The following is a 13,673-nucleotide window of genomic DNA, read 5'->3' as shown; positions in this document are numbered from 1 at the left end:
CGTAGCTCAGTGCTTTGAATTTGAAGGAACCAAGTAAGCATCGTTCTAAATCTTACACGTAAACATATCGTGAACAGCAAAGTAAAGCCATAGGGCATCTCCTACAACGCCGACTTTGATGTTTTGAACCAGAAATCGTTCTGCAGATGCCTGGTTTGAGACAAAGAGGGCTGGAAGAATAACATATGATAGTAGAAAAAGTTGAAGTTGTAATACTTGGATCATACTCAGTGATCTAATTCTTTTTCATTCATATTTTGAACCAGAGATCCTTCTGCAGATGCGCGGTGTGAAGAAAAGAGGGCTGGAAGAAAAACATACCTTAATAGAAAAAGATGAAGTTGTAATATTTCTTAGATCATATACTGAGCTAATTCGATTTCTCAATAACCAAGGTTTTAACAGTATTAAGACATGAATCTCAGAGAATCAGTCCGCGTATGCATAATCAGAACACTTTTACTGTATGGTTACTGGAATTTCCTAAGTGAGAAGAGGTAACCCTCAAGATAAACCTTTCTTAATTAGTCAGTGGGACAGACAACATTGTCTTAATTAGACAAGGATAGTAATAAACCTTCTCTTAACATGGACAGTAACCTAAAAAAAATGACTATAAATAAACTCCAAACCTGTAGACAATCATGTAAACATCAGACACTCACTGATGGGGTGTCTTTGCACGAAGGAAAGACGTATATTTGAAGATCCATCGATGCTTTCCACTCAAACAATATGTACGCCACAGTGCCTTCCACAGTAAGCAGTTTTACTTTTAGAACTGCTATTTATCTGCTATCTTAGCACACTTGATCTTTCTTTTGTGTAGTTACAGTGAAAGAGGTCAAAACATTGAACGAGCTATATAGGAAACTGGGCAGCACTTTAGTCGATGATGGTTTCCTCAACAGAGTAATTCATCTCCCTATATATTTAAATTAGCGACTCAACAAACTGCAAGAGTCAAGATCATCTTACACAAACGCTCATTCATCAATTTACAGTTTTACTGATTATTTATACGAACTTGTTCTGAGCCTAGATTTTGGTTTCAGGAGGAGTTTAAGCTTGGATTGTTTAGGAATAGCAAGGAGAAGTCTCTTTTTGCCGATAGGGTCAGATAACCAGATTTCTTTCTTAAGTTTTAAGTCTGTCCCCTATGGCTCTGCTGTTTGGAACTACAACTCACAGTACTGGTTCTAATTCAGATGTTCGATATGTTCGATTCCAAACATGATGGAGTGATCGATTTCGGGGAGTTCGTCAGATCAATGAGTATATTCCACCCCGACACACCTCAAGAGGAGAAAGCCATTTGTATGCACACAAATCTCTCTGTATCTTACAACACATGATGAGGCATAAAACTTCCATACAAACATTTTGCTTCTGATATTACAGTTGCATTTAGATTATATGACATATGGCAGACTGGATTCATTGAGAAAGAAGAGGTACTCCGACCTTTTCTTGCTTACTCGTATGGTTGTTATGTTTCACCATTCTGCTATTAACCTATTTGGTTTAAGGTAAAGGAGATGATTGTAGAGTTTCTTAATGAGTCAAACCTAATCCTTTCTGATGACATTATTGAAGATATAATAGATAAGGTGTGGACTCTGAGAAACATTTTATATTTTTTGACATGTTATCGATGAACTAAAAATTGTCGTTTGCTTATGTAAAAGACTTTCGAGGAAGCTGATTCAGACAAAGACGGGATGATAGACATAGAAGAATGGAAAGACTTAGCAGTGCGGAGACCAACGCTGTTAAGGAACATGACAATTCCTTATTTGAAGTAATCTCTTTGATAAGAGCTAATTTTTTCACTCTAGATTGCTAACCTTTTGTTTCATACTGAGCAAATGTACAACACCCAAAGTGAAAACCAGAACTGAGCTTTAGAGTCTCATAGAAACTGGTTGATGTTACAGTATAAGAAGTTTCTTATCACCTAAGTTATTTGGATCAGTCTTGTCAAGTTATAGTATCAAGTCTAACTTCCAAAAAACACTAATGGAGTAAACATTTCATTTTGCAGGGACATGACAACATTTCCGAGTTTTACAATGAGAACAGAGAGAGAAGATGAGATCAATATTTAGTCTTTGATAGTGACAAACTAACTAGCCATCATATGAAATGTGAGAACTTCTTTCAACTGTTCAACGAGTGGATTATAGATGAAGCAATACTATACTAAGTGCTGAGTAGTCCATTTAGGATCTATATGTACACATTCTTTTCCAGCAGTGAGGTGTTAAGATTTTACCGTGTTTTTCCTTTTTCTTTTTCTTCTTTTTGTAGCTCACTATTTCGTTTTCTGAGATATCATTTCCTGCAAATTCATGGGGTAGCACATACTTGAATGCAGGCTAGACCAGACATTGTCTGCAAGAATTTCATTGACGGCATCCGTCGGATGAAATTGATCCCACCATATATGATTCGAAGCATTTCCACAAGCCATATCAGAAGAAATGCACATTATCCAACCCCTATACTTGCCTAAGCCACAGCATGCATCAGTCGTGACGTTGAACCCTGAAAATCGAGCATAAAATATAGCATGAAATGACATGAAACCTGGACATCTTGATTATAATGTGAAGACAAATCAAGATTCTCACCATAATGATCATGATTCTTTATTATGTCCATAGACCCTTCAAATGCATCGCAAAAAACTATGTTGGCTCCAGGGAGCTTGTGGTTGAGTTCCTCGACCATGAATCTCATATCAAAATTGAACTCCATTATCATGTTATTGATCATCTCCACACACTGCCCGTTGGGGCTATCATACAACCACAAGTAATAAGGGGCACATCCTATAGGGGCCAGTCCCATCACAACTATGTTTCTCACATTTGCATTGTACAGGTTCTGCATAATCAGTATAGGCTAAATATTTTTGTAATAATTTCAAAAGAAGAAATACATCATATAAACAGTTCTGACAGAAGAAGGCTGAGTCAAAAATATGCCAATGCAGAAGAGCAAAGTGAAGAGATATTGATCTTTATCACCTGAATCTCCTGCTTCATTGTCTGTGCTATGAATTGGTTGAAACTCCACGGCAGATACAGAGATTGCACACTGGATACGTTTCGGAGATAGTAGTGTATGTAGTCGTTGCTCCCTATTGAAATGTAGAATATGGAGTTTGAAATAAGATCAAAGGCTGCATTTTCACCCAGGCTGAGGATGAACATCTGAAATGTGTCCATAACCTGCTGAATTTGCTGAGTGAGGGAGATGTGTTGCCCCTGTATAAGATTTCGAAACAAGAGATAATGTTAGAGCACTATACAAATGAACTAATTTAGCAGTCTGAATAGAGAAGTGTTTATAGGCACCAGAATCTTGGTTTCCAGCTTTAGTCCACGGCAATAAAATGCCATCTAAAATCTGAGAAAACAGAAGAAAAAGAAGCTTTCCTGTGGAAAGGATACACTGATGAGGGCAATCATCTGACCAATTGAGTTACTAATTCCATCATTCTGTATGATCTTATGCAACATATTAAAAAGATCCGTAATGATTGTAGTATTTCTCTCAGAAGAGAACCATGGTGACTGAATCTTGTTCAATGCCTTATAAGACCGATTGATTTATTCAACAGACATCTAGAATTAACAATATGCAAGAAAGATCCAGTCGCGACTGCTTGATATTAGTAATAGCTTGAAGGCTGACATAGACAAGAAGTCCATAAAACAGATGTTGCAAGGAAATTCAGTACCAATTCAGAGCCACTGGAAAAGATGATCCCAGCACCAGCAGAAGCATAATTCACTCCTCGGATCATATCTTCAACAGAACCTGTCTGCCCCAGATAACTCGGCACAAATGGCAACCCAAGTCGCAATGCTGTTCAAAAGCCAAAATGCATACATGTATTCATAGGAGGGGAAAAATCAAGAACAGGAAAAATAACAAAGAAATACCAACCAAGACTGATTTTATCTAACCACCTAAAACATAAAAAACTAAAAGAGGTTCTACTTCTATTACACTCAACAACAACCAAATTACTTACACGAACTGTCTTTTCCCATTCAAATAATAACGAAAAACAAAATAAAGAATTACCAAGATAATCAACAGGGATTCTTCCATTGCAAAAGCGGCCAGTGGGCTGATGCGTATCGAAATCTCTACCGTAGGGAAGCCTATCAGCCCGGGCAAAAGTCCCGAGAAAATTATTTGTGCCGCAGTCGACAGACGAATCACCGACTACAAACAGTGCACGACGCAGAGAAGAAGAATTGCGTGGTGGAGGAGCTGCCGGTTCTGCTGGTGGGATTGCTATTGTGCCATTCCCATTACTCACGAGATCAGGATAGAGATTATTAATGATTTCTTGAGGGTAATCTAGGGCTATAATTGGGTCAAGAAACAAGATTGGGATGAGAAGTAACAAGGTTCTGATTGCAAAGAAGGAATCCATGAATGAGAGAGAGTTCTTGGATTGGCGGGCTATTGAGACTGTTGAAGTAAGGATGGAAACCCATAAATGCCCTTGGGGAAATGGATTGGATTGCCCTTTGAGAATGGAAAGAAAAATTACCAATGGGTATATTTTATTTTTGGTCTTATAAATCAGGTTAAAATTAATTTTGATTTATAAACATTTTAATTTTTACCCGATCATTAAACTTTGAGTTAAAATTAACGATGTCCGGGCAATTCTGATATAACAAGTCGTGCTGCCAAACATGGCCAGATCGTATTTCACGACATGAAAATAAAAATAGATTAAAAAATAATAAAAATAAATCAAAATCGTAATAGTTTAAAAAGATCATAAACTTTAATAAAAATTCTAAATCGAATCGAGATTTATGTCTTTTTTCAGTCTATAAAACTTGGAGGATAACTTGGGAGAATGCTTGTTTTGGTGTTTTAAATATCTATTGTTTGTTATTTTCTTTAATTATTTTATTAATTTTTAAATACTTGTTTTTACACTTTGTTATCTTTTTGTTTTTGTATCAATATACTATTTTAATTTTGTAAATTTTGCACTTTGTCGTATATGACAACTTTATGTCGATTCATTTTGCCAAAAAAGCACCATATATAGTGTATAATTCAAAAACATCACATCATATTGCCCTTAAATATCTCATATGCACTGTATTTGATATCGACAGAAATATGGATAAAAAAAAAAGTTTAAAAATGGTAAAGTGCAAATTTCGCAAAGTTAGATTAGTTCACAAAAAAAAAAGAATGAAAAAATAGATTACAAAATATAAAAATAGGTATAATTTGAATGACTAAATTTAATTTACCATAAATTATAATGTATTTTTATTTTAATTAATATACACAATATATATTATATTTTAAATAAAATAAATAATATCATATTTGTACACGTAATATACATATATATATATATTAAATAAAATAGAAAATACAAAACATCCTATTGAATCCTAACAAGCCTAACAGCTACAGTGATTCTTAGAATTTACGTCATCCATATGATTCGAACATTATATCGATTCAAATCAAATTTCAATGTTACTAAAACTAGATAATTCATCATTATATATAAAGTACTATTATGAATTGAATTTTTTCTTAATTTGGAAGATAATTACACCATTCTCTTTTAAAAATTCTAATTATACATAAATTTTATGTTATTTAAAAAATTGCATCTGATATTTTTAAAATTTACTTTCGTTTAACAAATAAGTTTATCCGTTACTTAAAATTCACCAAATTTGTTGATACTAACAAAAGAATCAGATGAAAATACAAATTTCCCTCCAATTGATTTATTACTAATTATTACATGTCGTATAAAATTTTTTATGACCAAACTATCATTATACATTTTCAAATATTAATGCATGTGAGTAGGTATATCTTCATCATGATAAGAGTAGTTTAGTTAGAAAAGATTTATTTAACTTGTAATAAGTTAATCGAGGTAAATATTGATTTTTGTTCAATATATTTGTCAATATTATTAATTCAATGAATTTTGACTAAAGAAAAACCTATTTATTAGACAAAAATAAACTTTAAAATCACTAAATATAACTTTTTAAATTATTCTATACTTTGATTACACTTTCCAATCCTGAAATTTGGTATAATTACACGTAATCACTTAATGGTTTAGAAAATTACATTTAACACCCCTAAAATTTGGTTTCTCTAACAAATAAATCCTGTATTAATTAAAATTATCGAAATTGCTAATATTAACAAAAAAAAATCAGAAAAAATTTATATTTACTCCAAATTGACTTATTACTGATATTTTATAGGTTAAATAAATATTTTATGATCAAATTACTCTCATACTCTTCACGAGTTAACGTATGTAAGGAGGTATATTTTTACTGTTATAAGGGTAATTTAATTCTAAAAGTTTATTTGACCTGTAAGTCAGTAATAAATTAATCGATTGTAAATATTAATTTTTTTGTTAATACCACAAAATTCAATAAATTTTAACTAATAAAAAAACTTTATTGTTAGACAGAAACATATTTTAAAAATATTAAATATAATTTTTTAAATTATAAAAAATTTACTTATTATTGCATAAAAAAATTTAATGGGAGGTGGTAATTATCCCTAATTTGAACCACGAGAAAGAAAGAATAAAAGTGCTGCAAACTGATTTGGGGGGCGGTGGTGCAAATAATAATATAGTGACAACGTACGTTCACTTTGTTCGAGGCGGAAGGAAATGTGAATGATAGGAGCACTGAACTGCTGCTACTTTAGTCTTAATCCATAAGCAAACATCTCCGCAGCAAGACAAAAACAACTGCACTCCCACTCTCTCGCGCCAGTCACCGCCGCTGACAGTGGGAGTAGGAGTAGGAGTAGCAGCCAACTGTTCATACATACATCTCTAGCCTCTCCAACAAACAATTCCAAATAGCGAAAGCCATTGAGGGTGTCGATTTTCCCTCGCAAGATCATGAAAGGCCTTTGGTCACAACAGTTCCCCCCTACTGACAGTCCGCCGCCGGCGACGCCTCTTACTCGCTACGAACGGTGCCTCATCTGCCCGTCATGTAACACATCGACTTGCCGCCTCTTGACCTCCTCCACTACAGGAAACCCCGGACGCCAGTTCTACACATGCCCCGCGGGGGATGTCAGTCCCGCTGATTCTCGATCTTTGCTTCACTTGTCAATTTCTTTTTGAATTGATTTTTGTGGGTTTATTCCTTTATGGTTGGCTGATTTTTCTTTATTCTCTAAATTTTGATTTCTGGGATGTTATAATTTAGCACAAATTCTTCAAGTGGGCGGACGAGGTGAAACCCGACGAGCTCATTAACGTGCCGTATTGTGGGGGTTGTATGGCGGGTGTTTGCCGGGTTCGCAGGGAGATCAGGGGACCCAATGCGGGTAGGATCTTGTTCATGTGCAGAGTAAAGGAGGTAGAATTTCTTATCAATATATATATATATATATGTATATATATATATTATTAATTTTTCTGGGTCTTACAAGATGTTCTTTTTGCTGATTATCAAATGGTTGGTGTGCGATTAGTTCTTTGTTTTTGTGACCCCTTTTGGCATTTGTGAAGATGTTGACTTTCTTCATTAAAATCTCTGGACGATCTTAAATTTTGATCATACATTGTTCAAAAATGACATGGGCAGGCGGGCTCTTAATATTCAAAGTCTACCTAAAGTTTCATAAAATGTTTCAAAGTTACCATTCAGCGCCGTAGTATTCTTGGCTAAAAATAGCCTATATTACTAACTAGAGTCTGAATGCACTTAGCTGAACTGGCTTGTCCAATGTTTGAGTAGGCTTTGATTTAAACTAAATATTGTATTATAAGAGAGAAAGAGATTAAATTAATGAATGTGTTTAGATTCTGTACAGAACCAATATTTGGAGAAGCTGCATGCCTTCAGGAACGCAGTGTTGTTATATGTACTACAGAGTGTTTTTCACGTCTTACTGATGCTCTATCTAAAACATCTGCAGGGAGAAGGATCTTGTGGCTATAGAGTTTGGCAAGACGAGCTAGAAACGTCAGCAAACGCCCAAGCAGACGAAAGGAGAACTTCATGTCAATCAACTTTGACAAACTGCGATGATACGCTCCCCGTGAATGATGATTTGGCGGAGGGAAGCAGGGAAAACGATCTCGAGTCCACTGTAATCTTGAGTCAAACTGGCCCCACATCTATGACAAACTGTAATAATAATGGCCCTGCAACTATGACCGACTACAATGACTCTGGCCCTGCGGGAAACAGCAATTACACTAGCCTTGCGGATGACGAGTCTCCTGTGATTCACAATTTACGGGATCTCGAGTGTGTTGGAGTAACATCCGAGACAACTAATGAATCTTCAAGAAAGCCTCCCAAAAGATCCCGATATGGAGATTTAAAAGGTGATGAATATTCTTTCAGCTTTCTGGTTGAGTGCGTTGTGCATGCTTTAGGAAAAATTGGAAATAACATCCTAGCTTTTCATGTGGCATCTTGAGAAAAATACCAAGCATGAAACACACTGTTGGTGCTAGATTTATGCCCTAAGACTACTTTGAAAGTGTTTCTTTTCGTTTTACGTCTCTATTTGCAGTTGTCACAAATTAGATTATCACAATTAGGGTACCTCCTATGGGTAGTTACTCGAATTTTGTTCTTATGTATTTTCTTCTCGCACCGTATTCCTTTAATGGAATTTTCTTGCAGCTCGGGGTTCGTCAATTTCTGCTCACCCTCTCATGTTGAGCCTGGGAGTGAACTCTGAATCAATTAAACCTTGTTGGATGGCAGCTGCAATCCGTAAAAATTTGAGTGCTCAACTAAAGGGTTGGTGGGGAAGGCTTGTTTTCCATCCAAGGCCCTGCTTGATGACACATTCACCGAGACCATTCACCTGCTGTAAGTGGGAATGCGTCTCCTTGTTTCGGGTTCTCTTTTCTTCTGTGTCATCTAAGCATCCAACTCTCGGCCTTATCTAGATGTTCGTATGGTTGGGAAAAGGATAATATCTACAGTTGCACCCTGAAGTTCCCTTTTCTTCTCCCACTTATGTGGTTCCTGAGATTCCTTCAGAAAACCAAAGCTTTGAGAAAGTGGAATCAAAACTAGTTGATATTCTGGTCGGGTTATCAATGACATTTGACTTGTTTGTCGACTTTCATATTTCATGAATTATTCATGTTCTATCCTTAATTTCCTTCTTGCTCTCTGTTTTCCAGGCATTACCTCCCCATTGGACTCCACTTTTGTGGTGCAAGACAAAATTCCAGTAAATTCTGGTGCTTCAACCATCCCAACGATGAATCTTCCAAGAATTGCAAGCTGCAGCAAGAGTCTCTTTACTTCATGCCATAATGCTCAACTCTCCGGCATAAAACCTTTTTGTGTTAGTGTTAATTCACCATCATGCAGTGAGCCTTTATGTGACATCAGATTTCAAAATGTTATGTCAAAATCAATCTCAGAGGCTTTTGGTCAGGCTGCTGAGCACCTTCAAAATGAACTCCTTACCCATCTGGAGACTATGGACGTCAAAGACCACGAAGCCATGCGTCAGGCAGCAGAAGCTACATTTGCTGCTCTAGATCGTTTGCTCTTCGACCATCAAGATTTCAAGGCCCGTGCCAATGAGCTCATTCATTGTGCAACATTATTGGCTAACATCGAAGAATCTATGCCCAGAAACAATTCTTATCAGAAGTTAGTTGATCAGTGTTCTAGCGAGAGAATGAGACTGGACGAGATAAACTCTTTTCATGCTAAAGCAGTCGATACCATGACCGACAACAAGAAGCGCCTAAAAGTTCTGCAAGAAGAAATTTCATCTACCATGGATTGGATTTTCCAGATTGAGGCCGAACTGTCAAGTTGTGAGATCGAGATGCTAAAAATGGAGCACGAACTGGATGAAATATCCAAAAACAAGGAGGTTTTGGAGGGGAAATTTCTGATTGCATCTAAGGCGTTGGAGGAGTCCCAAAAGCTCCGTCAACTAAAAGAAGCTGAGTGGAATGCTGCTAAGGCCACGTATGACAGGGCAAGAATGTTGCTCCGAGGATAACGTAGAACCAAGTAATAACATCCAGATCTTGATTTGCATGTCTGTAATATGTACTTCTATCTTGGTTCCTTTTGTGAATTTTTGAGGAAGGTAGGATGCAATATGCATGCTAATCTGCTGAGCTTTGCATTGCTCTGTGTTGCTTGTAAATATAACATCATTGAAGGCAAGCTCTTATTGTACAGGCAACTCTTACATGGTCTATTCAAGTGGAATGTAAACTGAATTTTGAAATTCTTTTTCAATTTAAACAGTTCAAAAACAGAAATTGTAAAACAAAATTGTTGTTTTGAACTTAAATTTCAATAATAAGCTGATAACGGCTTATTTTAAAGCTTGCAAACACCCTCTTGAAACATTGCCAACTTCTATCAGTTTCAGACCATTTACAAAAAAGAAAAAAGCTTCTAGCAGTTTTCCTGCTTCTCAGCAAATTGCACACGGCCTTTATAAGTCCCATAACTGTCCCAACCAAGACACAACTACACTCTAAGACAAAAACAAATAGACAGGCAATCCAAGAAAATATCCTCTTTCCACTCAAACACTTCTCTTCACCTAATCCCATCTTCAGGTCTCCACTATTTCCCCTCTTTATCTTCACACACTGAATTTTAGCTACAGATCAAGGTCTATTGAGTACTTCTAATGCTCTACAATTAGAAAGATCACAGTTCAAGATCAGATCAAGAAATGGGCAAGTCCCATCCCTCCCACCCCCCGTCCACCGGCCGCCCAAACTTCGCCTCATGCATCGTCGCCGCCATTTCCCTCATTTTCCTACTTATCATACCCTTTGTCCTCTACTTCACAATTTTCAAACCCAAGGACCCAAAGCTCTCCGTCAACGCCGTCCAACTTCCCGCTTTCTCCGTCGCCAACTCCACCATCAACTTCACATTCTCCCAATACGTCACCGTCAACAACCCCAACCGCGCCGTTTTCACCCACTACGACAGCTCGCTCCAGCTCCTCTACGCCGGGAACCAGGTCGGATTCATGTTCATACCCGCCGGTAAGATCGGTCCCGGAAAGACCCAGTACATGGCCGCCACATTCTCAGTTAAGTCCTTCCCCCTGTCGTTTTCCGGCCAGCCCCCGAGCCCGGGGCCCGCCCCTTCAGATGGGCTTGGCGGGTTCCGCGTCGGACCCAGCATGGAGATCGAATCCAGACTGGAGATGGTGGGTCGGGTTCGGGTTCTGCATTTCCTTTCGCACCATGTGGAGGCGACGGCGGATTGTAGGGTGGCCGTCGCCGTCAGTGATGGATCTGTTTTGGGCCTTCACTGTTAGTTAATTTGTACTCTTTTGTAGCCCTTTCTTTCGTTAATTTGAAAACATGTGCTGATCAAGAAAAGTGTATAATATTGTTTTTCTTTTTTTCACTTCAGAAACTTTGGAATAATTTAATGTTGTTTTAGATCTTTGATTAGTCAATTAGTTGATTGATTTGTTTCTAATTTATCTTTAGGATAATTACAATTCCTCTTTTTTTAAGTTTGGGGTAATTATCCATAAACCTCATATAATTTGAAAAATTATATTTATCAATGTTGAAATTTGTTTCAATTTAACAAATAAATTCTTCTGTTAGTTTAAGTTTATTAAATTTGTTGACGTTAGCAAAAAAATATAAAAAAAATTTATATTTATCTCAATTGATTTATTACAGATTAAATATTTTTTTATTGATCAAATTATCATCATACATCTTCACAGTTATAAAAATAGTTTACTCCAAAAAAATTATTTGACCTGCAATAAGTAAGTGACAAGTTAATCGAGAGTAAATATTAATTTTATTCAGTTTTTTTTAATATTAACAAGTTCAATAAATTTTGACTAATGGGAGATTTATTTATTAGATGAAAATAAACATTAGAAGTGCTAGAAGTAATTTCTCAAATCACAGGAACTTTACGTATAATTATACCAAACCTCAAGGAAGAGGAGTGTAATTATGCATATAAGATATTATGTTTTTGGTACATTTTAGAAAAAATGTGTATATAAAATTTATAAAAAAATTATATTTTACCTTTCGAACTATATATATATATATTTTGCACTTTCCCACATTGTTCATTTTTATTTTGCACATCTAAAATACACGAATCTAAAACTTATCCATTTCAGACAACTCTTTTATATGAAATATCATCAAAAAGTGATTACATGTTGGATCAATCTACCAGTAGTGAGTCTGATAAAATATAATTTATAATTAACTATTATAAAAAATCCTGGGTTTAAAAAATCCTTGTACAAACTAATATTGCAAAACAAAAGATATTATTTAATAATTACATATCTAAAAGGAAACAATAAAAAAACACTAAAATCAGAAAATAATATTTGGCTCAGGGACCAAACCTAGTAGAGGGGAGCCCAAAACTACCAAATGGCGGGCAACCTCTTACAATTGTATGACCTACACCAGAAAGACCTCGTCCACAAAGGATCACTCAGTTTTTCATTAAGAAAAACGTTTGCGAAGAACTTTTAATCGAAAGTAAGGAAAAGTAGATAAAAGTTTTTGTTCGATTGTAGAGAAAACCAAAAGGAAGGAGGGAGAGGCGAGGAGACGACAGAAAATTGGGCTTAGGGTTTGATTTACATAAGAAGAGAGAACCTTTTAATTTGAAAAAATCAGGTTGGGGTGAGGAGTGGGCCAGGAGATGTGCTTGGGCCAAGCCATCCAGTAATATTCTTGCTTTTTATTTTTTTTCTCTAATTATATAATTATATGTTTCATCCCTATTGAACTTTATCCTTCAAACTTTTCTTTGACCATAGTTTTTATATAATCTAGATTTACGTATTATTCTAGATAATTCGTTGGTAGCCGAAAATTCATCAAGAAATTAGGAGAGTTTTAAAACTTTGACTTCAGGACACGGTTTCTTCCAATGCGACTTTTTTGTCTTTGCAGCAGAGTCTGGGCGCTGGTCCTATCAAAGAGGATTGATATGTCCGGATTAGAGGTTGAAAAAGTGGGGTTTGGGGTCTTATGCCGAGTTGGGAAAGCAAATACTGATTTTCTATTTGTACTCGTTCACTTTCAAAAGCGCCAGAGAAAGACATTTATAAAGAAACCAAAGCGACGAACTTACCGAATTCCACGACTTCGCCAGCCAAGCATTATGTTCCAACACCGGCCAACTCCCATTCGATTCGAACCGGAAGAGGAGCCGCAACAGACCAATTAATAATAAAACATATTTATAAAAACTAATTATTATAATAAATAAATAATTTAAATTTAACATAATTAAAATTAAGTACACACATGCAACATCCCACCACCTACTAGTAAGAAAAGAAATAATTATATTTACACTTTCTGATCTATTGTTTATTTATATAAAAAATTTATATAGTTTGTGTAATAATAAAATCATCTATAATAAAAGTAAGTGCAGTTTGTGTAACGAAATTAAAGTTTCTGCGTGGTGTATATTGTAAAATCGTAAAATACAAAAATAGTTTGTATAAATGCTATTGACGTTTCTGATGAATGAATGTGTAAATGTCAAAAAATGAGTGATTTATATAAGTAAATCATATATTAGGAGTGTAGATATAATTATCCCCAAAATGAATGTGGG

General features: G+C 35.7%; 4 protein-coding genes across 7 annotated transcripts; 3 read left to right on the top strand and 1 right to left on the bottom strand.

Moving 5' to 3' along the window:
- Nucleotides 1-577: 577 nt before the first annotated feature.
- LOC105165108 (calcineurin B-like protein 7) lies at nt 578-2,281 on the top strand. 3 transcript variants are annotated; one of them, XM_011083984.3, is made up of 8 exons: nt 578-737; nt 830-912; nt 1,056-1,115; nt 1,209-1,317; nt 1,402-1,454; nt 1,530-1,610; nt 1,689-1,801; nt 2,045-2,281. In XM_011083984.3, the coding sequence occupies exons 1-8, from the start codon at nt 668-670 to the stop codon at nt 2,106-2,108; spliced, it is 633 nt and encodes a 210-aa protein (XP_011082286.1). In that variant the 5' UTR covers nt 578-667; the 3' UTR covers nt 2,109-2,281. The 3 variants fall into 3 exon arrangements, with proteins under 3 accessions (XP_011082286.1, XP_011082288.1, XP_088737757.1); XM_088881631.1 differs by having other exon boundaries at nt 626-737; nt 836-912; XM_011083986.3 differs by lacking the exon at nt 1,530-1,610.
- Nucleotides 2,005-4,510, bottom strand: LOC105165109 (SGNH hydrolase-type esterase superfamily protein). The gene is made up of 5 exons (XM_011083987.3): nt 4,099-4,510; nt 3,749-3,876; nt 3,033-3,272; nt 2,634-2,889; nt 2,005-2,547 (listed from the first exon to the last, which is right to left on the bottom strand). The coding sequence occupies exons 1-5, from the start codon at nt 4,454-4,456 to the stop codon at nt 2,315-2,317; spliced, it is 1,215 nt and encodes a 404-aa protein (XP_011082289.1). The 5' UTR covers nt 4,457-4,510; the 3' UTR covers nt 2,005-2,314.
- A 2,182-nt stretch (nt 4,511-6,692) lies between these two features.
- On the top strand, nt 6,693-10,299 carry LOC105165107 (uncharacterized). 2 transcript variants are annotated; one of them, XM_011083981.3, is made up of 5 exons: nt 6,693-7,141; nt 7,278-7,430; nt 7,993-8,407; nt 8,712-8,903; nt 9,224-10,299. In XM_011083981.3, the coding sequence occupies exons 1-5, from the start codon at nt 6,962-6,964 to the stop codon at nt 10,063-10,065; spliced, it is 1,782 nt and encodes a 593-aa protein (XP_011082283.1). In that variant the 5' UTR covers nt 6,693-6,961; the 3' UTR covers nt 10,066-10,299. The 2 variants fall into 2 exon arrangements, with proteins under 2 accessions (XP_011082283.1, XP_011082284.1); XM_011083982.3 differs by lacking the exon at nt 8,712-8,903.
- Nucleotides 10,300-10,559: 260 nt separating this feature from the next.
- Nucleotides 10,560-11,450, top strand: LOC105165106 (uncharacterized). The gene has a single exon (XM_011083980.3). It carries the CDS (start codon nt 10,759-10,761, stop codon nt 11,356-11,358), a length of 600 nt encoding a protein of 199 aa, XP_011082282.1. The 5' UTR covers nt 10,560-10,758; the 3' UTR covers nt 11,359-11,450.
- Nucleotides 11,451-13,673: the final 2,223 nt, after the last annotated feature.

Source organism: Sesamum indicum, linkage group LG6, assembly GCF_026168435.1.
Source record: "Sesamum indicum cultivar Baizhima isolate 11 linkage group LG6, ASM2616843v1, whole genome shotgun sequence".
Lineage (NCBI taxonomy): Eukaryota > Viridiplantae > Streptophyta > Magnoliopsida > Lamiales > Pedaliaceae > Sesamum > Sesamum indicum.
Note: the sequence above shows the minus strand (reverse complement) of the source record. Positions and strands in the feature narration are given on the sequence as shown.

Excerpts from the sequence above, each read along its gene's own strand:
- LOC105165108 (XM_011083984.3), top strand. The coding sequence starts at position 668 with ATGGGGTGTCTTTGCACGAAGGAAAGACGTATATTTGAAGATCCATCG. Across the intron at positions 738-829 it reads GCTTTCCACTCAAACAATAT|TTACAGTGAAAGAGGTCAAA; the intron begins GTACGCCACAGT and ends TCTTTTGTGTAG. Across the intron at positions 1,318-1,401 it reads TCAAGAGGAGAAAGCCATTT|TTGCATTTAGATTATATGAC; the intron begins GTATGCACACAA and ends CTGATATTACAG.
- LOC105165109 (XM_011083987.3), bottom strand. The coding sequence starts at position 4,456 with ATGGATTCCTTCTTTGCAATCAGAACCTTGTTACTTCTCATCCCAATC. Across the intron at positions 3,273-3,748 it reads TTTCCAGTGGCTCTGAATTG|GGGCAACACATCTCCCTCAC; the intron begins GTACTGAATTTC and ends AATCTTATACAG. Across the intron at positions 2,548-2,633 it reads AAAGAATCATGATCATTATG|GGTTCAACGTCACGACTGAT; the intron begins GTGAGAATCTTG and ends CTCGATTTTCAG.
- LOC105165107 (XM_011083981.3), top strand. The coding sequence starts at position 6,962 with ATGAAAGGCCTTTGGTCACAACAGTTCCCCCCTACTGACAGTCCGCCG. Across the intron at positions 7,142-7,277 it reads ACACATGCCCCGCGGGGGAT|CACAAATTCTTCAAGTGGGC; the intron begins GTCAGTCCCGCT and ends GTTATAATTTAG. Across the intron at positions 8,904-9,223 it reads ACCGAGACCATTCACCTGCT|GCATTACCTCCCCATTGGAC; the intron begins GTAAGTGGGAAT and ends TCTGTTTTCCAG.
- LOC105165106 (XM_011083980.3), top strand. The coding sequence starts at position 10,759 with ATGGGCAAGTCCCATCCCTCCCACCCCCCGTCCACCGGCCGCCCAAAC.